Below are 27989 nucleotides of genomic sequence, written 5' to 3' on the forward strand. Positions count from 1 at the left end.
TCTCCAAATACAAGGTTTGACAATAGACAATAGACAATAGACAATAGGTGCAGGCGTAGGCCATTCAGCCCTTTGAGCCAGCACCGCCATTCAATGCGATCATGGCTGATCACTCTCAATCAGTACCCCGTTCCTGCCTTTTCCCCATACCCCCTCACTCCGCTATCCTTAAGAGCTCTATCCAGCTCTCTCTTGAAAGCATCCAACGAACTGGCCTCCACTGCCTTCTGAGGCAGAGAATTCCACACCTTCACCACTCTCTGACTGAAAAAGTTCTTCCTCATCTCTGTTCTAAATGGCCTACCCCTTATTCTTAAACTGTGGCCCCTTGTTCTGGACTCCCCCAACATTGGGAACATGTTTCCTGCCTCTAATGTGTCCAATCCCCTAATTATCTTATATGTTTCAATAAGATCCCCCCTCATCCTTCTAAATTCCAGTGTATACAAGCCCAATCGCTCCAGCCTTTCAACATACGACAGTCCCGCCATTCCTGGAATTAACCTAGTGAACCTACGCTGCACGCCCTCCATAGCAAGAATATCTTCCTCAAATTTGGAGACCAAAACTGCACACAGTACTCCAGGTGCGGTCTCACCAGGGCCCGGTACAACTGTAGAAGGACCTCTTTGCTCCTATACTCAACTCCTCTTGTTATGAAGGCCAACATTCCATTGGCTTTCTTCACTGCCTGCTGTACCTGCATGCTTCCTTTCATTGACTGATGCACTAGGACACCCAGATCTCGTTGAACTCCCCCTCCTCCTAACTTGACACCATTCAGATAATAATCTGCCTTTCTATTCTTACTTCCAAAGTGAATAACCTCACATTTATCTACATTAAACTGCATCTGCCATGTATCCGCCCACTCACACAACCTGTCCAAGTCACCCTGCAGCCTTATTGCATCTTCCTCACAATTCACACTACCCCCCAGCTTAGTATCCATTGTGTTACTTGGATCAACTGCAATTGGATCAACCGCAGTTGCTTCTTTACTAATTCCCAACAGCCGTAGTGAAATCACCCCTTAACTTCCTACATTCTGGGAATCACAGTTTATGTAATGAGACTGAAGAGAGAAAGCCGGGATTCTGGGAACCTTCATCAAAATAGTTAAAATAAAATCTTATATCAGTTCCCATTTCCCAAATATAAACATGTTATTCTATAATTAACTCACATCTTCAACACCACTGGCAGAGGGATTTAATTACAGTGTGACAAATAACATGCACATATAAATCCCTTTCTAAATGTGCACCATGGATGTTAATAGTGAGTAGAATGGAGGTTTCCCTTCTAGGGAGAGAGAACAGATCTGGAAGCCAAACATGGGAGGATCTTGTTTGTCAGATGCCTTATGCTATCTCAGTTGGGTTCATGGATCACATGTTTACTAACTTCAATTTCTCAACAATTTTCTTCAAAAACGTTTTCACAGCTGAATTTTCATGAGTCTAGTTCACGTTAGTCTACTTGATTTAATATGAACAGAAAGTTAGATTACCAAAAAACCTAGAATTTAAACAATTGTGGATTTTTTTATAATCATGAAACCAATAAAGGAATGAAATGGACGAGATTATTAGAGAGAGAGAGAGAAAGAGAGAGAGAGAGAGAGGAGAGAGAGAGATAGAGAGAGAAAGAGGGGGAGAGGGAGAGGGAGGGAGAGAGAGGGAGAGAGGGAGAGAGGGAGAGAGAGAGAGAGAGAGAGAGAGAGAGAGAGAGAGAGAGAGAGAGAGAGAGAGAGAGAGAGAGAGAGAAAGAGAGGGAGAGAGGGAGAGAGAGAGAGAGAGAGAGAGAGAGAGAGAGAGAGAGAGAGAGAGAGAGAGAGAGAGAGAGAGAGAGAGAAAAGTGGAGAGTAAAAAGGTGAGTAGAGGGAGAAGGGAAAGGAAAGAAGGGGAGGAGAAAAGAGAGGAGAAGGAGATGGAAAAGAATGATACTAAGAGACAGAGGGATAAATAAACATAAAAGACAAATAAGAACAATGAACTGTTCTGAAGTCAAACAAATATTTCAATTTCTAAACAAACAAAAGTAATTCTGTTCCGTCTAAGGCTCTGAACCTTGTTGATCCGGTGAAGAGTTGTAGCAGTCTGGTACACTTCCACCTGTGGATCATTGTGTCCAGTCACGGGCTCAGAATAAGGAAGTGTTCACTCAGTACTGAGGCAAGGAGAGGTTTCTTTTAGCAGAGTGTGTGAATCTTTGGATGCTGAGCTGTGCATTTACAGTCACAGGGTATTTCCAGGGCTAAGATCACTAGATTCTTGGGCATTAAGGGGACCAGGCAGGAAAATGGACACAAACTCACGATCTTACAGAATGGTTGGCCAGGAGTGAGCAGCTTAAAGGCCTACTCCTGTCTCAGGTTAGAGTCAGAGAGACATACAGCACGGAAACCGGCCCTTCAGCCCAACTTGCCCATGCTGGCCCATCTACACTAACCTGTGTTTGGCTCATATCCCTCTAAACTTTTCCTGCCCACGTACCTGTGCAAATGTCTTCTCAAGGTTCTTGTGACAGAGACTCATTTTTCACAGATTGCCTGTAGTGATGGACGGCCTGATGGCCTCACCTGACTGCTGTAAACCTGGGATGCAATCAGACCTGCTGCTTTCTTTACCTGGTGAAAGTGACCCCCTAGTGGTGACGGTGACACCTAGTGACAGTCACCATTACTGCAGTGATCAACACTCCGCTGCATTGAGAAACAAATCCAGAAAATGTTGGCACAACCCAGCGGGTCAGGCAGTCTCACCCGCAGTCTCCAGTTCTGTTTCAGATTTCCGGCATCTGCAGCTTTTTAATTCTGATTTCTCACAGACAGATCGTTCAGATTTAACACAGTGGGCACTTTCTATGCCACTCACTGCTTTTCTGTTTTCTACTGCACAACTGCCAACAGCTGGGCTACCTCGGGCAGGTTCCGCTCGCGTGGGCACTGGTTGCAAAAGGGTTATTTGGATTTTTATGTGGGCAAGTTTGGTGAGATGATCCTTGCCCAAGTTGTCGAGCTGTGACTTGAAGAGTGGACATCTGGTGGACGCTGATGGTGGGAATGGTGGGGTTGGAGAGTTGGATTGAAGTGAGGGGTAAGTTGTGAATAGATGACAGAAGATTGGCCCAATGCATTTGCCGCTTTAAATCAGCACGTACAATATGTGTCTCTTTGAAGCAAGACATTACTGTTGGGAGAATATTGCTCTGTTATATTCCACTTCACTGCTAATGTGCAATTCCACCCACTGTGCTCCATCTGCGTTGTTCCAGAGAATCTCTGCCGCCCAAGGTTGCTCCCCCTTCCTGCGGCTTTGTGTGCAGTTTATCTCACCGCTCGTGTGTCTGAGCGCAACTGAGAAACAGCCCAGGAGACTTCACTGTGCCTGTGAGAGATGGACAAAAGGGGGGGAGGGGCAGGGAGGGAGGGAGAGAGAGGGAGGGAGGGGGAGGGAGGGAGGGGAAGTGGGAGAGGGAGGGAGGGGGAGAGAGAGGGGGAGGGAGAGGGAAAGGGAGAGGGAGAGGGAGAGGGAGAGGGAGGGGGAGAGGGAGAGGGAGAGGGAGAGGGAGGGGGAGAGGGAGGGGGGAGAGGGAGAGGGAGAGGGAGAGAGGGAGAGGGAGAGGGAGAGGGAGAGGGAGAGGGAGAGGGAGAGGGAGAGGGAGAGGGAGAGGGAGAGGGAGAGGGAGAGGGAGAGGGAGAGGGAGAGGGAGAGGGAGAGGGAGAGGGAGAGGGAGAGAGAAAGAACGATAGGGGGAAAGAAGGAGAGGGAGAAACAGAGGGAGAGAGACTGTGAATGTGTGTGAGAGAGAGAGAGAGAGAGAAATGCAGAATAATTGGCAGATTGTGACCTCGGTGGGAGAGCATTGGAAAACTGAAGATAAGAGTTAAGCAAGGGGCCCAGAGGTGCAGATTTGAGTCTTGGAAATCATCCAGATTAGGTCCCAGGCAACACTGTGGCAATGATGAATGAATGAACGTGGGTGTTATCTGATGTGGTGTCTGCCCATATCAGGTTGTGTTGCGAGTCCCTGTGCTTACAGCTCGTGGCTTCCCCCTCTCCACCCCCACCCCCACCTTCGATCGAGACCGTATCATCTGTAGCACAGGCACAATGAACCAATGCAGCTCGAGCTGCAGCAACTGAGCCAACGACTCTTCCTTAACCCCTTCTGTATTCAGTTCCACATTCTGCAGGCTCAGCATTTGCATCAATAACTGCAGTTGAGTTATTGATGCTAATACTGTTAAATTAGGGAGGAGTGGATGAGGGGCAAGGTGAAGATGGGGAGGATGATCAGACGGATTGACCTGGTCATTGGACTGTGATTCCACATCCCTCCTCTCTCCCCCTCCCCCACACATAACTGCAAGTCTCCAATACCAAGCAAAGGGCAGCGTGAAGCACGATAGTGATGCCCCCCATTGTTAAATAGCCAAGCATAAACGCCAGCTAAATTCACACATTGCCCCAGTCGCATCCACAAGATCTGTGGCCTGCTGGACGGTGGGGTGAGATGGGGCATTGTTTTCCAACCAGCACAGGCTCGATGGGCAGAGTGGTCTCCTTCTCCAGATGAAAATATTCTATGAATCTACTGTACCCCGGTGGCTGGTACAGAAGGCACCAATAATGCGCACAAATGCGCCCTGGCAATTATCAGCTTCTTCACAGACAGCGAACAAATCTGGAAACAGAGATTGATTTGTATTTCTATTTTGCCTGTGGCCACAGAATACCCTAAAGAGCAGTCACTGCCACAAAGTAGGGAACACAACAGGAAATGTATGCACAGCAAGCTCCCATGCACAACGTAACAATGACCAGGTCAATCCGTTTTGTGGTGTTAATTAAAGGATCAATATTCACCACTTTGCCAGGAATACCTTGGGAAAAGTGCCGTGGGATCTTGTACATCCCTGTGAAAGGACAGGAAGGGTCAACTGTTTATACTCTATCGTTTTATATACAAAGACAGCGTCTCTAACAACATTGCATCCCCTCCAGTCTGGCCTGGATTTTCCGAGAGAGGGATTTGAACCAACAAACAGCTGCTACAGATGGTGGTGAGGAAGGCATACAGCGCGAGGAATTGAGTACAAGGGTTGGGATGTCATGTTACAATTGTACAAAACATTGGTAAGGCCTCATTTGGAGCATTGTGTGCAGTTCTGGTCACCACTGTAGGAAGGATGATTAAACTGGGGGGGGGGGGGGGGGGGTGGTGAAGAAAAGATTCACAAAGGTGCTGCCTGGATTGGAGGGGTCGGGTTGTCAGGAGAGATCGGTTCGGCTGGGTCTATTTGCCCAGAGGCTGAAAGAATCTGAAGGATGACATGTGAGAGGTATATAAAATGATGAGAGGCAAATATAAAATAGTGAGAGGCATAGAAAGGGGAGACAGCCAGAGGATTTCCCATGGCTGGAGAATCTAAAACTAGAGGACATAGGTTTAAGGTGAGAGAGAGAGAGGAGCTTTAAAAAGGATCTGAGGGGTAAATGTTTGGTTAGTATCAGGAATGATCTGCCAGAGGAGGTGGAGCTAGGAACAATAACAAGATTTTCGAGGCATCTTGACAGGGACTTGAATGAACAAGGCATGAAGGAATACGAAATTAATGCAAGCAAATGGGATGGGTACAGATGGGCATGATGGTTGACGGCAGCGATGAAGAGGTGGGATCTCGCGGACAGTGCCTTCTGCCAGTGTGGGGACCCAACACAGACAGTGAAGCACATAATCGCCAGTTGCCCCCAAATACCGGCCACCGAATGGTGAAGGAGGTCTGGTTGACCTGGACGATGACACGTTGGCCTGGCTCGTCTCAACGGAGCTGCAGGTCTAAAAGACATACGACAGAAGAAGAAGGCATGATGGTTGGCATGGGTGCGTTGGGCCAAAGGGCCTGTTTCTATGCTGTACACCTGTACGACTGTATTGCCCACTGATACGGACTGATGACTGCAAGGCAAAGGAGTGGCACTACAGTGAAACATGAGCTGGCCCAGGTCACAGTATGTCAGCTGTGCGTCTCCACACTCCTGCTACCTTTCAACACAAATTGACTTTCATGCCCAGAAGCAACTTTCCTAATGAGCCAGTAAGATTGGGTTGAGCTAACCCAGATTAGGATGTCAGAATGTGTCGGAAGGAACTGCAAACCGAAGATTGACACAAAATGCTGGAGTAACTCAACGGGACAGGCAGCATCTCTGGAGAGAAGGGAATGGGTGACGTTTCGGGTCGAGACCCTTCTTCAAACTGAGAGACAGAGCTCTAGTCTGAAGAAGGGTCTCGACCCGTCACGTCACCCATTTCGGCAGGTGCTGCCTGTCCTGCTGAGTTACTCCAGCATGTCTATTTTAGGATGTCAGAATCCGTGCCCAGCATTTATTAAAACCCAGCATTGTGAAATGTTCAGTAAAGTTTGAGGGGAGGCAGAATCTGTGGGGTATTTGCACCAGGTTAGATGTCCAGGAGAGCTGTTATAGTTTATTGGGAACAGCAAAAGGCCGTTCAGCCCCTCAGCCTGTTCCCACCTTCAATTAGACAATGGTTGACCCCTATTTACATCAGGGATTAGACTGCATGGTTTTGTGAAGGGTCATAAATTGAACCCTGTTACAACAAACAGTTTAATGCTTCAGTCCAAGAGCTGGTGGGATATCCAGTTTCCAGTATTTCCAGTTAAGGCAGAACATGCTGTAAATATTAAAAGGTAGGAATAAAATATATCGTGAGGATATGGCTGAGAGTATTTTAAGATGAAAGTCACACAGACGTCTGGGGAGAAAGCAGGGTTTTTTAAATGCCTGTGTATGGATCCCTCTTCTTTGCCTAAGAGTATACGAAGCAGAAAGAGCACCATAGAAGCAACTTCTTGGTGAAAGCAGTTCTGAGGAAGAAGCTGGCAGCAACTCTGCCCAAATGTCAAGAAATAACGGTTGGCCAATCTTGTAGGGGGACCCAACTAGTGAAGGATATCATGGTCATTGCTAAACCTGTGGGCTCAGAGATAAGAGGTGTGAGTGTGTACCCTGGTGAGGGGATAGGCCCGGAGTAGACCTCCTGAAGAAATCAGTAATGGAGGAGTGGGGCAGCAACTCATCACTCTTTGGCTGGTGGCCAATGAAGGTTCACACCGATTACTCTCCAGTGCAGAAAGGTTTGAAGGTTAATTGGCTTCTGTAAATTATAAATTGTCCCTAGTGTGTGTAGGATAGTGCTAGTGTACTGGGTTCGGACTCGGTGGACTCGGTGTGCCGAAGGGCCTGTTTCCACATAGTATCTCTAAAGTCTAAAGAATGAGAAGGCCTCTGCTCACAACCAGTGAACCAGTGTAACCCTGTACTTATAGCTCAGTGAGTAACCCTCTCTTCCCCAACTCGGAAGATTATGGGTTCGAATCTCCATTCATTTTCCTGTTTATGTGGCTGTCTAACCACCTCTTAAATACTGGAGATAGACACAAAATGCTGCAGTAACTCGGAACAGGCAGCATCTCTGGAGAGAAGGAATGGGTGACGTTTGGGGTCGAGACCCTTCTTCTTAAATATCGGTATAGTATCTGCTTCCACCCCCTCCCCCGGCAGCATGTCCGACACCTACCACTTGAAAAGAAAATATAGACAAAAGAACTTTGGAGTTGCTAAACGTAGAGCAGGGAGATATGTTCAGCAGGTCAGGCTGGGCATGTTCTTCATTCCAACCGACAAAAAATAAAAGGAACAAAACAAACAAGTTGGCCTAATATCACAAGTGTAGATGCAACAGGAATCTGCAGGTGGTGAAATCCTAAGCAAAAAACAAAGTGCTGGAGGATGCTTCAGATTGAAGAAGGGTCCTCAGCCAAAACATCATCTGCCCATTCCCTCCACAGATGCAGGCTGGCCCGTTGAGATCCTCCGCACTTTGTTTGTTAATATCACAGGTGGACGACTGGTGCCGAGAAATCATGTTACCTGAGGCTGTAGAGTTTTGCAACTCCTCACTCTCTAAATGCTGCCATTCACTCATCGACTAGACAACCAGGTTGGCACGGTGGCGCAGCGGTAGAGTTGCTGCCTTGCAGCGCTTGCAGCACCAGAGACCCAGATTCGATCCTGACTACGGGTGCTGTCTGTACGGAGTTTGTACATTCTCCCCGTAACCTGCGTGGATTTCCTCTGAGATCTACGGTTTCCTCCCACATTCTAAAGACGTACAGGTTTGTAGGTTAATTGGCTTTTGTATAAGTGTAAAATTGACCTTAGTGTGTATTGGGTAGTGCGGGGATTGCTGGTCGGTGCGGACTCGGTGGACAGTTTACATGCAGTATCTCTAAACTAAAATTAAACTAAACCTGGTTTACTGTTTTACCGTGTCAAAAACATCCCCCCTCTAACCTCTCACCTCCCTGCAGTTTAATCAGCTTCTTTCATTTCCTTCCCAGTTCTGCCGACCTGAAATATGAGCTCCGTTTCTCGTCCTACAGCTGCTGTTTGACCTGCTGATTATTTCCAGCATTTTCCGTTTTTACTTTCGATTTCAACCGAGGCACAGATCTGGTACACGAGGAATTACAGATGCTGGAATCTTGAGCAAAACGCAACGTGCCGAAGGAACTCAGCGGGTCAGGCAGCATCTGTGGAGGGAATGGACAGGCAACGTCTCGGGTCAGGGCCCTTCTTCAGACTGACCAGGAAAGACAGGAACATAAGGTGAGTGGATAAGAGTCTTTTTTCCAAAGGTGACACTGTCAAATACTACAGTGCATTGGTTTAAGGTGATTGAAAGAAAGGTTAAAGAAGATTTGTGTGGCCTGACCTGCTGAGCATTTACAGCCTTTTCTGTTTCTATATTAGATTTCCAGCATTTGCAGATTTTAAGATTTTCGGAGTACAGAGTTAATTCTTCAGTTAGATGACATTTTGTCATCCACAGTCCATAAAGTACAGTCCATATAGTACAGTCCATATAGTACAGTGACTACAAGTCAGAAGAAACATCTAGTTATGTTCCAAACTTGTGAAGAAAGTTGTATAAACACAACTTTCCATTTTTTGATATCATGTGACCAACTAGCATTGGACATCACTGTTATTATTACACGCAAGGCATGTTACTGACATAATTCCCAAAATATGTTCCAATGGCAGAAGGTTTTGGCATGGTCGCAATGGCTTTTGTGTTCAAATGTCCCACACATGTGGACATGATGGTAATCATTACAAGAGCATTTATTTTGTAATACGATTGAGGGAACTGCCCAGAGGCATGCCAAAAGAACTTTACTGCTGGCATCGCTGCTGAATTCTCTCAAGGACAGCACAGTCTTTGCAGCCTCTCTCTCCACGGCCCTTGGGAACGCTGGGTTATTCAGCCCCTCCAATCTATTCTGCTGAGCTGGTGGTTGGTCTACGTTCTGGTTTATAACACTTATTTCCCTTGTCTAATAAATATCAATTTCAGTTCTAATATTTATGACCTCGGAAAAACATGGCTTTTGGGAGAGGGAGTTCCGATTTCACGGCGTGAGGAAGCACACACAGATGGAGCGTCTTTTATTATAGATGGTCATTGTTGTCTCTCTCAACCCCACCCAGGGACTGCAAGATCTACCCTCATAGGAAGTGATTCCATTTTCCAGTGCTTCCTGTCACACGAACTGCAGGAGGCCACACTGTGCCTGAAACTGTTTCCGCCGCCCAGTGTTTGATCTGTATAGGTGCGGGTACCTATCCCTCGATATACTCGCCCATCCTTTACATTGATCACAACCCTGCGGTCAGGGTGGTGAAGGCATTGAGCGGGGCGCACCAGGAAGTATACCCAGAGATGGCCAATTGAGCGACAAAGCGAACATGACGATACAGCTACACGCCTCTGCCCTGTCTGCAGGGCAACCCCGAGCATCCCGTCTCCTCTCACGTAAATTTTCCATCCCAGTCCCGCTCCGACTAGCCTCAGGAATCAACGAACAATTCAACAGTTACAGATAACCAACCTTTCCATTTACAAAAGAACTGGCTAGTTTTGAAAAAGTTCATCAACTTAGAATATCAACATTTTTTTTCTCCATCTGCAGATGCCGCTGTGTATGTTCAGAACACTCCTTTATTTCAGGTTTGCAGCAAAGTCTGTGCACCGCTCAGTTCCAGCACCTTTCCTCTCTCCTCTGTGTGGACTAGTTGCAGATAAGGAGCCTTCACTGCCCTCTTATCACAGGCATCCCCTTGCTTCTCCCTGCCTCTCAGGCAACTAAAACATGTTGCTTTTCTAACATTTTCCTGACCTGGTGAAAGGTAGGTCGTGATACTCGCACTCTGCTGCTCTCTCCACTGGTTCCACCTGATAGGATAGAGTTGGGTGGAGATAATATCAAACTCTGAAGAGTAGGGCAGGCTCAAGTGGCTGGATAACCTCAGATCCTCAGTAGCGACGGGAGACCTTCTAAAGGATTCCAGGGAATAAGGGACTTCAGAGAAGGGGACTTGGCTGAAGAAACTAAGTTGTTCTCTTTGGAACAGAGTGGTTTATGAGGAGATCGGATGGAGGGATTTAAAATCATGATGGGGATAGACAGAGCAGAGAGAAACTGTCCTCAATGGTGGAGAGGTAAGAACAGGAGGTAATAAAAATGAAAGTGATTGGCAAAAAGAATCACGAGTAACATGGGGAAAATGTTGTTTCACAGCAAGTGGTTGGAATCTGATCAGGGGAAGAAGATGCGATCGTCATGTTCAAAGAGAAGTTGAATAGGTTCCTGAATGTAAAGACTTTTCAAGATTGTAGAGAGAGGTTGGGACTGTGGTATGTGGTGGATGGCTCTTGCACAGAGCCAGTAAAGACACAAAGGGCCAAATGTCCTCCTTCCTTGCTTTAACCATTCTGTGATTCCTCTTTGGAGATGCCATCGTTTTGCTGAGACCCCCATCTGCTTTCACAAGTGGGCACTTCAGATCCCACTACTTCAAGAGCCCGCCCTGGTGTCCTGACCAATCAACATCACAGAGCCAGCCAGTTTGCCCAGGCCTGGATGATGGTTGCCGAGACATGAGCGTTCAGCAAAATCGATTCCGCGGCTGAGAAGCTCCGTGAGGCATGAAACACGAGACACCGGGCATTTACAGGAGCAAAGCCTCTCCTTTCCTATGCAGCACACTAACAAAATTAGGTTATGAATGGGCATGAATGTCATAGGAAAACAGAAGCATAGGGTTAGACTGGATGGTTGGAAGAAGGATGTGGGCAAGAGCAGTGGGGAGGGGTGATGGACAGATGAGCAAGATCGTTAGTTGAAGAACAACAGCACGAGGTATTGTGAAGCCTACTTCGGCACGTGTGGCCAAGTGTGTGAATTAACAATCTGGAAGTTGTCCAGACAAACATTGTCTACTGGACGTATCTACACAACACGTCCAGGCTTCTTTGTCTATAGCATATCGCACTCACTTTGTTGTTTATGGGATTGTTTCCTATATGAAGTGAATGTGCTTCATTGATCCTCGCTTCCATCCTCACTTTCTTTCTCTCTCTGTCCCTCTATTAGAATTCTTTCCATCTCTATTTATTTTTCTTCCACTTTTTCCTTCTCTCTTTTTTCTTTTTTCTTTTTTCTTTTTTCTTTTTTCTTTTTTCTTTTTTCTTTTTTCTTTTTTCTTCTCTCTCTCTCTCTCTCTCTCTCTCTCTCTCTCTCTCTCTCTCTCTCTCTCTCTCTCTCTCTCTCTCTCTCTCTCCCCCTCTCCCTCTCCCCCTCTCCCCCCTCTCCCCCTCTCCCCCTCTCCCCCTCTCTCCCTCTCTACCTCTCTCCCTCTCTACCTCTCTCCCTCTCTACCTCTCTCTCTCTACAAAGAACTTGTCATTGAGCCAACGGAAGAAAAGCTAAGAGATCAGCTACTGGCGAGCAGGACTGGAAACTGGTGATTGGACAGGGCTTTGTTTTCTCAGCTTACGGTAGCTGTGAGTAAATGCTTCCCTCACTGGGCATGCCGCCCGAGGGGATTCTCCATCCTTGACCACTGGCAGCTGACATTCGTGATGTTTGTGAAGAAACAAGCACTGACATTTTCCACTGAGTTCAACTCATATCAAGTACCTGACGCACAGAAGGGGGAAGAACATAATAAACAATGAGCAGGGTGGAGCTGAGGTTGCCTGCTTGGGCTGGATATACCTGGAAGGTTTACTACCGTAAAGCCCTCCAGTCATAAGTCTCCAGCCCTGCCCACCAGTAGCTGATCTCTTGGCTTTTCTAGACTAAAAATATAGTTATTGCTGGGTTGAAATGTTCTACCCTACCACAAGGTCTTCACCTGCTGTCAAGCACAATGGAATCTTCAAAACAATTTGTGAGAAATGCTCTGGTAATCCATGTTTTTCTGCCCTCTGTACTCTCTGCTCTGTACCTGTGCTCCCTCCATTGCTTTGTCCCAAATATATCTGTATATGGCTTCTTCCCATGTAAACTGGAAAGTAAACAGGGTCTTCTCAATTCACTTGCCTGATTCCCGATTTCAAACACTATTCGACCCCAACTCTTGTACACCCGTAGAATAATGTTTAGAGAGACAGCTTACAAACAGGCCCTTTGGCCCACCGTCCATCAATCACCTGTTCTCGCTAGTTCCATGTTATCCTGCTTTCCCGCCCATTCCCGACACACTCAGGGCAATTTTGCAGAAGCCAATTGACATACAAACCCGCACGTCTTTGGGATGTGGAAGGAAAACCAGACCACCCGGAGGAAACCCACGGGGTCACAGGGAGAATGCGCAAACTCATCACAGACAGCACCCTGGGTCAGGATCGAACCCGGTTCTCTGATGCTGTTGGGAAGCAGCTACACCACTGTGGCACCAATTATTTAATGCAATAAATAAATATATTTAAGAAAAATGCTTATAGCCCATCATCTTCCCCCGGAGTTGGTTCAAGGGGAACCCTTAATCTCGAGCATGGCAGAGAGGGTGGGCAACTTACCATCCCATCTGAAGCAGTAGGTTTGGTTCACCATCAATTAACTACCAGCTCCTTCAGTTCTTCCAAGCAAGTTCCGTAACCAAAAGCAAAACACTCAGAACTCGTGGAACAATCGCTAAAATTAAAACCACGGATAACCAATGCGTTTGTTTACTAACGTTAAACTGAGCGCCCATCTTCACACGCCAGCAAGCATGAATGATCATTACTTTGGCTAGGAGCAGGGGCACTAGCTTAATATCTATTCCTTCACCCAATCTCCCTCAAAACAAAATAGTTCAGAATTTTGCTGAACGTGGGAAATTTCTGCGCAGCATTTCCTACGCTAGAACAGTGACCATTCTTCAAAGATGTTTCATTAGCTAAAGGGGACTCAGGAATGTTACAATATCATGAAGGTACTATAGAAATGCAGCCCGACCTTTTTGTAATAGCTCCTACACTTTTGTGTTAAAACCTGCATCAGAGACTGTTTGCGTAACTAAACCTTCCTGCATGACCAAAGACACAACCTTTGACTCATCGGTAAGCGGGCAGGAAATTCACAGGCTGTCTGAATTTCTGCCTTATGTTACACCTCTATCTTTTGGAGATTTCCTCCTGGAAGCTTTGCCAGATCCCTCTGCAGGAAGAGGATGCTACACAACAATGGTGAACTTGGCTTCGAAGGCGTCCCCCTATGCAGCAGTTGGAGCTCACAGGAAGAAACATCACGTCAGTTTGATGGGGGACTGCTGGAATATTCAACCATTCCATTGCTGCTTCTAACCTTGGCTCTTCCAGTGAACCTCTGGCTGCTCTCCCTCATTCTCATCTCCATAAAACTGAACTTGTTCAAATCCTTGCAGCCTACCTCACTCAGCCCGTTGATCCATCCTGGGTGGCAGGGGTTATGGGGAGAAGGCAGGAGAACGGGGTTAGGAGGGAGAGACAGCTCAGCCATGAATGAATGACAGAGTAGACTTGATGGGCTGAATGGTCTAATTCAGCTCCTATCCCTTATGATCCCACCTCAGCTCACTGACTACTTCTCACACCGACTCACTTCTCAGCAAGAGAATAAAATCTCTTGACAGCGGTAGCGTAATCTGATTTAAGTTCAAGTAACTGATTTTATGACCATCAATTTCCCACTTTGTCATCAGGTCCTATCCGATGCTCTAATGTTCGTCAGGTAAGAAATTCGCTCTTATTTGTGATTGAAGATGCACCAATGTAGATGATTCTTGCCTTCCCTCTGAAATGGTCTGTCCAGCCATTGAATTCAAGGGCAATTAGGTTGCTGGCTTCGTCAGGAACCACCACATCCCACGAACAAATTCAATAACTGGACAAGTGACAACAGAAGCAAAGGTATGGGGGAACAATGCACTAATAAAAGACAAGGCATTCTCTGCTGGTTCATCAAGAATTAGGCAAAGGTCACTGGCCACTTTGCCCAACACTGGTTCATGCCACCATTTTTGCTCCACACAACCCCTTACAATCCATAAAGCATAGAATCATATAATACAGATATTGGCCCTTACAGCCTGTCCTACCCACGACAATTGTGATGCCTGTCCAATCTTATCCCATTTGCCAGCGTTACTCCTGTACCTATCTGTGCCTTTCCTATCCAGTAATCCTACCTGCCTTCGTTATTTGCTCTGGCAGCACATTCCAGATATTCACCTCCCTCTGTGAAAAAAACGTACCCCTCACATTCCCTTTAAAATGTCTTCCCTCTCACCTTAAATCGGTGCCCCCTAATTCTAGACACTCCTGCCTTGTGAAAAAAGACTGACATCTACACCCCTCATCATTTTATAAAACTCGATTAAGTCTCTCCTCAACCTCCTACATTTCAATAAGAATAAAGGCAGCCCATCCAATCTCTCCTGATACCTACAGCCCCCATTCCAGGTAACCCCCTGGAGAATCTCATCTGGATTCTCTCTGTTGCTACCACATCCTTCCTGTGGTGTGACAACTGAAACATAGAAACATAGAAAATAGGTGCAGGAGTAGGCCATTCGGCCCTTCAAGCCTGCACCGCCATTCAATATGATTATGGCTGATCATCCAACTCAGTATCCCGTACCTGCCTTCTCTCCATACCCCCTGATCCCTTTAGCCACAAGGGCCACATCTAACTCCCTCTTAAATATAGCCAATGAACTGGCCTCAACTACCTTCTGTGGCAGAGAATTCCACAGATTCACCACTCTCTGTGTGAAAAAAAACTTTCTCATCTCGCTCCTAAAAGACTTCCCCCTTATCCTTAAACTGTGACCCCTGGTTCTGGACTTCCCCAACATCGGGAACAATCTTCCTGCATCTAGCCTGTCCGACCCCTTAAGAATTTTGTAAGTTTCTATAACATCTCCCCTCAATCTTCTAAATTCCAGCGAGTACAAGCCGAAAGGCAGATACTTTTACGGTCCACTCTCAAACTCGATTCTGCTTGGCAATAATAGAGTTAAGAAATAACATTAGATCCGAAGATCTATTCTGGGTGTAGTCCTGTCCATGGAAAATTGGAACAGCTGCCTCTTGGCTGAGCTCATTCCAGCCTTCGGTCTTTGCATCTTCTGGAGAATAATATACAATTACTCCTCTCAAGGACTTCTTTATAAATTCAATAATGGAGCTTATATTTTATAAAGGAACCAATTTCTCCCCATGTCTTTTCAAAAATAAAGATATTTCAAAGAATGCCTCCACTTTCTGAAGTCACCAACTTCCATGCGAGGAACTTGCTCTGTATTTGTGAAATTACGAAATGAGAAAAAAGTCTGAAAAATAATGAAAGAGAAAGGAGTACTGACAGATTATTGCAGTTTGTCAAATAGGGGAATGAATATGAACCTTGTTAAAGTCTCAGTCACTCTGTTGTAGCAAAGATACCATTAAGCTGGAAACAGTGCAGAGATGATTTACGAGGATATTGCCATGATCTGAGCTATAAGGAGAGCTCGGGCAGGCTAGGACTTTATTCCTCGAAGTACAACAGACCGAGTGATGATCTTATGGACGCATATAAAATCATAAAGGCAATCTCCCCTGACCTACGCCAGATTCTCTCTGAATCTAGATTTTTAGATTTAGAGATACAGCGCGGAAACAGGCCCTTCGGCCCACCAAGTCCGCGCCGCCCAGCGATCCCCGCACACTAACACTATCCTACACACACTAGGGACAATTTTTACATTTACCCAGTCAATTAACCTACAAACCTGTACGTCTTTGGAGTGTGGGAGGAAACCGAAGATCTCAGAGAAAACCCACGCAGGTCACGGGGAGAACGTACAAACTCCGTACAGACGGCGCCCGTAGTCAGGATCGAACCTGAGTCTCCGGCGCTGCATTCGCTGTAAGGCAGCAACTCTACCGCTGCGCCACCGTGCCGGCCTCCACTCTATTGCCCACTCCCCAGCCATGACACGCTGACCTTTTCCCTCAGCCCCAGACCCTCACAGGCCAACTCAGATAACCAATCAACAGAGTAAGTATCTCTTCTGGTGATGTGTCCAGACAATGGACACATAATTATAATTAGAAATCTTTTACATGAAGGTGCAGAAATCCAAAACAACGCCCTCCAAAATATTTAAAGGTAAGATTCAATTGAAAATTTCCAAACAGAGATTGATCAAGGGTATTCGGGGCAAGGCACGTTGATGTAGCTAACAGACAGGTCGGGCATGATCTCACTGAAAACAGAACAATCCCCTTCTGTTCCTAATTGCAAGGCAATAGGCATGTTTGAAGAGACTGTACACCTGTTTTTACTGCAACTAATATTTTCATCACAATGAAATGAGACACTACTCCCATTCATCAAACGGTGCAATCTTCCTAAGTATGTTGAATCCTACAGTAACATTTCGCTGGATCTCACATAAAAGAATGCACTGAATTAAATAAGAGTCGAGCGCTGGCATGCAAGGATAGAGAAAAAAGGACACTGTTGAAATAAAATTGCATACAGTTTCGGTCTCCTAATCTGAGGAAAGACATTCTTGTCATAGAGGGAGTACAGAGAAGGTTCACCAGATTGATTCCTGGGATGGCAGGACTTTCATATGAAGAAAGACTGGATAGACTCGGCTTATACTCGCTGGAATTTAGAAGATTGAGGGGGGATCTTATAGAAACTTACAAAATTCTTAAGGGGTTGGACAGGCTAGATGCAGGAAGATTTTTCCCGATGTTGGGGAAGTCCAGAACAAGGGGTCACAGTTTAAAGATAAGGGGGAAGTCTTTGAGGACCGAGATGAGAACGTTTTTTTTCACACAGAGTGGTGAATCTGTGGAATTCTCTGCCACAGAGGGTAGTTGAGACCAGTTCATTGGCTATATTTAAGAAGGCGTTTGATGTGGCCCTTGTGGCTAAAGGGATCAGGGGGTATGGAGAGAAGGGAGGTACGGGATACTGAGTTGGATGATCAGCCATGATCATATTGAATGGCGGTGCAGGCTCGAAGGGCCGAATGGCCTACTCCTGCACCTATTTTCTATGTTTCTATGTTTCTAAAAAGGAAATACGGTTTTCAGGGGCTGGAAAAATGTGCGTGGGGAGAGTCACAGGGTCAGAGGATCAGTGAATGGATGAGAGTCAGAGGGGGTTTGAGAGAGGGTTAATGAGAGATTCAACTGGGAAGCCGACATTTTAGTAAAGTAAGAAAGTGTCAAGTCGGAAGATCAGTGACCACAGCATTACAGAACCGGAGGGGAGAGGAGGTGAACATTGTTGGGCAATGAGCTGTTCTGGTCTGGGATGTGGTGCCTGATAGGACAGTGGACGCAGGTTGAACAAGGACTGTTGAAAGGAGTGCTGGAGTAACACAGCGGGTCAGGCAGCATCTCTGGAGAACATGGAGAGGTGCCGTTTCGGGTTGGGACCCTTCCTCGGACTGGTTAAAATGTCTCGACTGTTCAAAGGAATGGTGTAAATATTTTAAAGGGAAGCAAGGCAGAAGACAAATGGAGTGAGTCTAGCTGGAGAGCTCACTTACATAGACAACAGAGGCCTGATGGGGTGAATGGCCTGTGGAACGTTATAATATTCTGACATAATCATGCCAATGAGTTCATGAGTGCATTCAGCAGGCCAACACAGACATCAGTCCTGAACGCAAACTGAGCAGATTGTGAGAAAGTGTATCTTCAGAGCTGTTGGAATAACCAATCCCAAGCAAGATTACAGCAGGGGGGGCAGGGGACCACATGATTCCTCTCGGCTGCAGGCCAGTAACATAAATACAATCAGACAACAGCCACGTTCCCAGCGTCATCTTACCGGACACACCACACACTTGCTTCTCACTGGAGACCGTCTTCGTCAACCTGTCCACAACTTCCTCCGACCATTGGGGGTCTCGAGCCCCCTCCATTTCTGGGGCATGCCGCTTGTAAATGACATGAGGTTGCACGGCAGTGGCCTCCTTGGGCTGTCTCTCCAACGGCTCAATGAAGTAATCCTGCTCCGACAGTCTGAACACACCTTTCTGAAGAGACAATTGAAGAACCTCAGGTCACATCATTCCTTTATACAGCACCCTCTCACAGGCCTGGTGCAATGTAAGCAGAGCAATTTAAACACAGTGACCATGTCAATATTGAACAGAAAGATTCCACAAACAGCGCAATAGTTTCATCGATGACGAACAGATGATGAGGGTTCTAACATTCTTCTTCTAGTTGTGCAATAACTCCTACATCACCAAAACAATGTAATGAAGGTATTTGTTCACAAAATGCTTCAAGAAGGGTCTCGACCCGAAACGTCACCTGAGATGCTGCCTGACCTGCTGAGTTACTCCAGCATTTTGTGAATAAATACCTTTGATTTGTACCAGCATCTGCAGTTATTTTCTTACAAAACAATTTAATGTGTCAGATGAAATACAACAATTTTTTGATTGAACTGTTTCCTCAGTATTGAGCTGGGTGCACTCACTGAGTGCGGCTTAATTTTGTTTTCCTCCTGAACACCCAAGACTCAGGGGTCTATGTGCACGAGAAAAAGGAACATGTATTTAGGGAGCACCGATCGCACCCAGAGTCTCACCTACATCGGAAATCAGTGACATTTGCAGTCAACATATTGGTTACCTTGATGGCAATAAGAGCCTCGGGACAAGAAGGCAAAAAAACAATGAATACATTTTTCATAAGACCTCGGAGTAGAGCTTCATTACCTCCTCCATTAATAAGACTAAATTTCCATCCTATGTCTGCTTTTCTGCTACTTCCACTTATATCTCAATTATTTTGGTGCCCAAGAACCTCAAACCTGAATAAATAACAGCAACAAAGCATTCCAGAAGCTTAGAATGAAGAAACTTCTCCTCATCTCATTCCAAATGTCTAAGTTCTGTTCCTGAGGCCATGCCCCAAGCTCAGATTCACCAGCAGAGGAAAGAGCCTCACATCACCCACCTGTGAATCGTAATTGTTTCAGTGGGAACATTTCTCATTCTTCTAAACTCCAGGGGGGAAACGTGAATCCTACACAGCCCCTCTCACAGGGCAATCTCATCATTCAGCTGCTCGATCTGTGTTACATGGTGTCCATGAAAAGCATATTTAGATTTAGAGATACAGATTTAGATTTAGAGATACAGCGCGGAAACAGGCCCTTCGGCCCACCGAGTTCGCGCCGCCCATCGATCCCCGCACACTAACACTGGGGACAATCCTATACCCACTGGGGACAATTTTTACATATTACCAGTCAATTAACCTACATACCTGTACGTCTTTGGAGTGTGGGAGGAAACCGAAGATCTCGGAGAAAACCCACGCAGGTCACGGGGAGAACGTACAAACTCCGTACAGACGGCGCCCGTAGTCAGGATTGAACCTGAGTCTCCGGCGCTGCATTCGCTGTAAGGCAGCAACTCTACCGCTGCGCCATCCTTCCCTTTGTATGGAAACAAACTTCACACAACATTCCTTCTCTGCCCTCAAAGTCCTCCTCAAATCCCTTTTCTAACCCCTCATAATTAAGATTAACGTACCGGTCATCTTCTAAACTGCACATTAACTTCCACCATCTGATGAACCAGCTCATACTCTGTCCCTCTATTCAACAACAGTTACTAATTTCTCACCATTTACAAAAATATTCTTTTTTTTTTCAGGGTTTCCTGTCAAAATGGATAAAGCAATAAACAATAGACAAAAGACAAAAGCATCAACCACCTTCTCACCCCTCTTTTTCACCCCTCACCTTCTCACCCTTATTTGATCTATCTTCTGCTGAAGCTCTTCTCACAGTTAACCCCTCCCACCTAGCCATGTGCACTTTGAATACATTGCACCCTGTCTTTATAAGCCACTGAGTGTAAATAGACAGGAACCCTGTGCTGGTCTTTGTGGCAACCCACATGACCACTCTGTTTCCCCAATCCTCCATCCACACTGGAATCTTGTTACCCTGCATTTGTTTAAACATTTTCCTTGACAATAGACTTTTGTAAGGCACCTTCTGATTAGCTTGGAAAATCGCGATTCAGTTCATCTAATAGTCCATGCTAACTCCTGCTGGCTACATAATGAAAACAAACCACATGACTTGTCAAATACAATTTCCCTTTCATAAAACTATGTTGAACTCTGCCTAATTATATTATGATTTTCTGAGTTCCCTCTTACCACTTCCTTCCTTCTTAATGGATTCCAGTATTTTCCCAGCAACCAAGGATAGCTGCCCCGTAATTCCCTATTTTCTCTCTTCATTCTTGAACTGGTACCTCCAACACTGTTGCAAAACACCAGTGGTTTTGGAGGACATTTGACAATGCATCCAAGATCCCTAAAACTGTCTCCATTAGAACCCTCCAGGCAGGCCATCAGGATCGGGTGGCTTTTCTGCTTTGGATCCCTTTAATTTCATTAGTATTTTACCAATAGTTAAGTTCTTCACTCTCTTTAGACCCATCAAATATAGTTTTGATTAGGAAGAACATCATACAGCACTTGGAGAGGATCTTCCTGTGGGACTGTTTAGTGGGGCAACGTGGATGGAATTGAGAAATAAGATGGGGTTGATCACAAAGATGGGATTGTACAATAGCCCCCCAATAGTCAGAGCGAGTTAATGGAGGAAATACATAGGGAGATCACAGGTAACTAGAAGGGTAATACTGGTGGATTTTAATGTTTCAAATATCGACTGTGACTGCCATGTTGCTTGGAATGGGGTGAATTTTGCTAAGTGTGTTCTGTAAAGGTTTTGCAATCTTTATGTAGATGGCCCTGTTAGAAAAGGCAAAAAACGTGACCTCCTCAAGGTCAGAGCAGGGCAGGTGGTGGAGCACAGAAGACCAGTGACCATAATATATATTTTTAATAGTCATGGAAAAGGATAGGACTGGTCCAAAAGTAGAAGTCCTAAATTGGGGCAAGGCCAGTGCTGATGGTGTTAGCCAGGAAATGTGGGTAGTTGACTAGAGGAGGCTGCTTTCAGGTAAAAGGTAAGGGGAAGGCTTTTAAACGTGAGATAGTGAGAGTTCAGGGGCAGCAGGCTCCTGTTAGAATAAATAGTATAAGAAAATAACTGCAGATGCTGGTACAAATAGAAGGTATTTATTCACAAAATGCTGGTGTAATTCAGCAGGCCAGGCAGCATCTCAGGAGAGAAGGAATGGGCGACGTTTCGGGTCGAGACCCTTCTTCAGACTGATCATAAATAGATCATTAGAATAAACATCAGTGGTTGAGAATCCTGGATGACAAGAGATATTGAGGCTCTAATCAAGAAAAAGAAGGAAGCATACAGTATGCCAGGCATGGACAGCTGGGATCAAGTGAGCCCCTTATGATGCATAGGGGACATCGGAGTATACTTAAGAGGGAAATCAGGAAGGGGAAAAAGGAGGCGTGAGATCGTTTTGGAATATGAGGTAAAGGAGAATCCAAAGATATTCTAAACAAGTATATTAATGGAAGAAGAATGACTAGGGTGAAACTAGGGCTGCTCAAAGATCAACAAGATCATCTCTGTGTGGAGGCACAGGAGATGGATGAGGTGTTTAAGGAATACCACTTAATTGAAGACATAGATGCAAGGGAACTCAGAGAAGTTAACGGTGCTGTCTTGAAGAGAGTCCACATTATAGAAGCGGAGGTACTGGATCGTAAAACTCATGAAGGCAGATAAATTCCCTGGACCTGACCTAATGTGTACCAAAACATTGTGGGAGGCTGTGGACGAATTTGCAGGGGCTCCTGGCAGTGATACTTGTCTCATTAATAACCACAAGTTATGAATGTTGTGCCTCTTTTTATGAAAAGCTGCAAGTAAAATCTTCAGAACGACATATCGGTAAGTCATACACGAGTGGTGGGAAGAGGGGATTCTGAGAGACATGATCTGCATGCATTTGGGAAAGCATGGAGTGATTGAGGATCGTCAGCGTGGCTTTATATGTGGGAAATCATATCTTGCAAATTTGATGATTGTTTTGAAAAGGTGGCCAATGTGATTGATGAGGTCAGTGTAGTCGATGTTGTCTACATGGACCATAGGATGATTAGATCACATGAGATTCATGGCGAGCTAGTCAATTGGATACAAAATTGGCTTGAAGGAAGGAAACAGATGATGGTGGTAAAGAGTTGCTTTTGTTTGTTATTTGTTTTTTAGTGTGTACGTATGTGTGCGTGTATATATTGTGTACATATGTGTGTGTGTGTGTGAACTTCTGAACACACTGAACTTTTTTTTCTCTCTCCTTTATTATCCTCCAAAGACGTACAGGTATGTAGGTTAATTGGCTGGGTAAATGTAAAAAATTGTCCCTAGTGGGTGTAGGATAGTGTTAATGTACGGGGATCGCTGGGCGGCACGGACTTGGTGGGCCGAAAAGGCCTGTTTCCGGCTGTATATATATGATATGATATGATGATATATGATTATATTGTTTATAGTGCGCTATGTTTACATATTCTGTTGTGCTGCTGCAAGTAAGAATTTCATTATTCCATCTGGGACATATGATAATAAAACATTCTTGACTCTTGACTCTCTTTTCAGAGTGTAGTGCTGGGATTAGTGTTCGGTCAATTGTTATTCAATATTTATATTAACAATTTGTATGTGAATACAGGCAGCATGATTAGTGAGGTTGCGGACGACAATAAAATTGGTGGTAATAGATGGTGAAGAAGGTTATGTACAATCATAACCCAATCTTTATAACTGCGTCGATGGCTCATTAAATCACCTCACTCCCTCTTTAAGAACGTCCTTGAAGTCAAATCGATGATTAAACCTTTCCTCACAAAATCATTCTCCTGGACATGGAAGATTAATTTTGGATTTGTTGTGGCAAATTACAATACACAAACAGAATTCAAATCTGTCTTCGCCAAGTCATCTTCTGCCAGCAGTAATGAACAGGCTAATCGTTCCACCTCAGGGCAAGGCAGCAACACTTGCTGCTTTGGAATTCCTGGGATATGTGATCTGATTGTTCCCACTGGAGGTTTCAGACAAAGCACCTGATGGGTGTTGAGGTGTGAATAACGTATGCGGCAAACAGTGATGGTGATTATACGTCAAGATACAGATACAGATGTTTACGATTTATCTATGAATCACTTCCACTGAAACTCAAGGTGGCTTTAACAACCTTTTAAATCAGTGGAATTATGTTGTCTGCAGCCATCCTGCATCGAAAAGGAAGCATGAGGTTTGGGAGGTATTCCATAAGAGGTTGAATCATCTTCTCCAACAAAGCTTTTCTATCAATGTATAGCCAAGTTCATAAATTAAGATGGGAGACTCAAAGAATTGCAGATGCTGGAAGGATGAGTAAAATACAAAGTGCTGGAGTAACCTTGCAGGTCAGCGAGTGCCTGTGGAGGGAATGGATTAAGTTTGAAGAAGAGTCCCGATCCAAAACATTGCCTATGCATTCCCACCGCAGAAGCTTACCTGACCCAAGTTTCACCAGCCCTTGGTGTTTTGCTTATAAATTGAGATAATGCATTATCTTATGCCATTCATTTCTCTATTCTGGTTTAAAATCCTCATTTACACCTTTACTATTTTACCTCTTTGCCAAACTTTTGTCCCCTTTGCCAACTGGTTCTCTCTCCCAACAAACAGCCATTTCAATCCCAAACTCACTGGCTGTTTCCTAAAGTTCTCTTCATTCAATATAATCAAAAAATATGTATTCAATAAGGTCAATATTACAGCTGTTTGCAGAAACTGGTTGTGTGCAAACTGACTGTCCACATTACTTACGTCATAGGACTGGTGACATGTCAAGAATCTTTCATTTCACTGCACATTTATGTGTGTGTGACAAATAAACTTGACTTGACTTGACGCCATTGCTTGTAAAACTCTTGGGGTGGTCCTTTAGTTGTGAAAAGTGCCACATAAATACAATTCTGTTTCTTCTTTCTTAACTAATGAATAGTTTAACAGGCAGTGTAACTGATTCTGACTACCACATAACCACTGCCGCTGGTACTGTGCATCAAGTCACATCCCATTACTGCTTCAAAGTGGACAAAAAAACATAGAAACATAGAAAATAGGTGCAGGAGTAGGCCATTCGGCCCTTCGAGCCTGCACCGCCATTCAATATGATCATGGCTGATCATCCAACTCAGTATCCCGTACCTGCCTTCTCTCCATACCCCCTGATCCCTTTAGCCACAAGGGCCACATCTAACTCCCTCTTAAATATAGCCAATGAACTGGCCTCAACTACCTTCTGTGGCAGAAAATTCCACAGATTCACCACTCTCTGTGTGAAAAAAAACTTTCTCATCTCGGTCCTAAAAGACTTCCCCCTAATCCTTAAACTGTGACCCCTTGTTCTGGACTTCCCCAACATCGGGAACAATCTTCCTGCATCTAGCCTGTCCAACCCCTTAAGGATTTTGTAAGTTTCTATAAGATCCCCCCTCAATCTTCTAAATTCCAGCAAGTACAAGCCGAGTCTATCCAGTCTTTCTGAGAGAGGAGGAGAACTTCTTCAAAGTGGACAAGAGAGGAGGAGAACGTCTTCAAAGTGGACAAATCCCATTACCGCTTGTTGCTTTCACAGGGATGAGGGCAGGTGTCAGACTGATGTAAACTCTAAACACACGGCTAGTTTTGTTGGCTCCGAGGACACATTTTCCAGGGCTGGAGTCGATTCAACAACGCTCTGAGAGTTCTGTTGGAGCCATAATTGGTTCACTGACTCCAGCCTGTGACAGAAACAGCCAGCAGCAAGTTTTGTAAATGTTAAAGTCAAACTGGGCAGCTAAACTTCATTCCTCAGGACAAATAAAACAAGAAATCAGAAACAGTTTCAACCATAAATGAAGTAAAACAGAGCTGCAAGTTTCAAGTTAAAAATAGTAACATTTATAGTCGATGTGCAAACATCATAACATGATGCCTAGTCACACAGAATCTTAAAGACAGAACTTGCATTTCTATGGCATGCTCACAATATCACAATGTTCCAATATGCTCTACATCTAATTAAATCCTTTTGAAGTTAGTCACGACTGTAATGTAGCATGGCCCTTCATAGCATGGTCCTACAAGCAACTTTCTCTGATTTTGGTGCTGTTGTATAAGAAATAATTATTGTATTGCAAAGAGTGGGGATAAATGGGTCCCTTTCAGAATGGCAGGCAGTAACTAGTGGGGTACCGCAAGGCTCGGTGCTGGGACCGCAGCTATTTACAATATACATTAATAACTTGGATGAAGGGATTAAAAGTACCATTACAAATTTGCAGATGATACAATACTGGGTGGTAGTGTGAACTGTGAGGAAGATGCTATGAGGTTGCAGGGTGACTTGGACAGGTTGTGTGAGTGGGCGGATGCATGGCAGATGCAGTTTAATGTGGATAAGTGTGAGGTTATCCACTTTGGTGGTAAGAATAGGAAGGCAGATTATTATCTCAATGGTGTCAAGTTAGGAAAAGGGGACGTACAACGAGATCTGGGTGTCCTAGTGCATCAGTCACTGAAAGGAAGCATGCAAGTACAGCAGGCAGTGAAGAAAGCCAATGGAATGTTGGCCTTCATAACAAGAGGAGTTGAGTATAGGAGCAAAGAGGTCCTTCTGCAGTTGTACAGGGCCCTAGGGAGACCGCACCTGGAGTACTGTGTGCAGTTTTGGTCTCCAAATTTGAGGAAGGATATTCTTGCTATTGAGGGCGTGCAGCGTAGGTTTACTAGGTTAATTCCCGGAATGGCGGGACTGTCATATGTTGAAAGACTGGAGCGACTAGGCTTGTATACACTGGAATTTAGAAGGATGAGAGGGGATCTTATCGAAACGTATAAGATTATTAAGGGGTTGGACACGTTAGAGGCAGGAAACATGTTCCGATGTTGGGGGAGTCCAGAACAAGGGGCCACAGTTTAAGAATAAGGGGTAGGCCATTTAGAACGGAGATGAGGAAAAACTTTTTCAGTCAGAGAGTTGTAAATCTGTGGAATTCTCTGCCTCAGAAGGCAGTGGAGGCCAATTCTCTGAATGCATTCAAGAGAGAGCTAGATAGAGCTCTTAAGGATAGCGGAGTCAGGGGGTATGGGGAGAAGGCAGGAACGGGGTACTGATTGAGAATGATCAGCCATGACCACATTGAATGGCGGTGCTGGCTCAAAGGGTCGAATGGCCTCCTCCGCACCTATTGTCTAAACATTGTGGGAACCTTGAGTGGGTTCTTCAGAAAAAAAAACAAGCAAGGCACCAGCTAACAACGTAAAATGTTCAATGCATTATCTTAAATTCAGTGCATTGGCTTGTAGTATACACCAGTCGATAGTCTGTCCCCTGTGATGGAGGCAGAGAGATCAAGAAAAGGGAGAGAGTGTCAGAGATAGTCCAGGTAAATTTGTGAGCAGGGTGGAAGTTCGTGGTGACATTAATGAAAACCAACGAGCTCTGCATGAGAGCAGGAGGCAGCCTCGATGTGGTCATTCCTGAAGGTGTCGTCACGTGACCTCACACCTCCAAAAACCTCAATCGGCATTTTCCCCTCCTTCAATATTTTTGAACTCTGTTCAAAGAAAGTGTGGCGTTAATGCCAGTGCTTTAAATGTCTCCAAAGTTTTTCTCCGAGCTCTTGCAATCCGAGAAATTAAAGTTATAAGGATCAAAAGTATAGCATGAATAATCTGAACTGAAAAATAAGGAGAACCTGCTTCTGACATGGAGTCATTGATAGTTTGGCCAGAGTGTTTCTGTACCATATCAGTGTAGGATTTTTAGAACCAGCCTTTCCTGGAAGTCATGCTCTCTCAGGCCTGGTATATTGAGTCCATCTCTATCAATCACTGCCAGTCCTGTTGTATCAGCATTTATAATTTATTGATGCCTCACCTATATTTAGTGCATGCTACGAGTGAATTGGTGCCTACAGTTCATCAGCTGTAAGAAAAGGCCCAGACTTGAAAGTTAAATTTAGACCTTGAGTAACATTGAGCTATTTTTTGTGACATTTCTTTCAGCAAGATGTTGGCTTCTTCTCAAAATAAGTTATGATTAAAATGAAGCTATTTCTAAATTGAGGACCTGCATTGCAAATCTATGAAAGCACTTTCATTCCCTAAATGAAGCAGATTGAGTCCCATGTTGAATCATGCTGCTGTTTGTCATAAGCCTAGCAGTTATGTGCAGGAAATGAGAAGCAACTCAAGGTTGTGCTGGGTTTATTTGTGGGTGGAATTACCTAAATAGTACTTAACTCCTTGTGTGACAGTGATGCACCGAGTTCCAGTCTCTTAATATGGTTTTGGAAATTCAACGTGTGAAGTTACATCGAGCAGTTTCCTATCTGTTTCACCAACTCCCTATTCGTGATCTCAACTTGCACATTTATTAAATGGGCAGACACTTGCTGACATAATAATGTTATTACATCATTGTAAATGAATGTCCTGTTGAGACATGGACAAATCCCCTTAGAAAATAAAGTCTTGCATTTCTAGAGCACTTTTCATGACTTCAAGACACCCCACAGCACTTTGGAACCAATTAATTACTTTTTGGCATGTTGTT

General features: G+C 44.9%; 1 protein-coding gene across 1 annotated transcript in view; it reads right to left on the bottom strand.

Annotated features, from left to right (window-relative positions):
* Nucleotides 1-27989, bottom strand: part of adamts7 (a disintegrin-like and metallopeptidase (reprolysin type) with thrombospondin type 1 motif, 7) — a 140988-nt gene that overhangs the window by 107757 nt on the left and 5242 nt on the right. The window contains exon 3 of the mRNA XM_078427091.1: nucleotides 18251-18458. Coding sequence (XP_078283217.1) covers nucleotides 18251-18458 — 208 coding nt within the window. The remainder of the gene's footprint in view (nucleotides 1-18250; nucleotides 18459-27989) is intronic.

This window comes from Rhinoraja longicauda, chromosome 33 (genome assembly GCF_053455715.1).
Source record: "Rhinoraja longicauda isolate Sanriku21f chromosome 33, sRhiLon1.1, whole genome shotgun sequence".
NCBI classification, from domain to species: domain Eukaryota; kingdom Metazoa; phylum Chordata; class Chondrichthyes; order Rajiformes; family Arhynchobatidae; genus Rhinoraja; species Rhinoraja longicauda.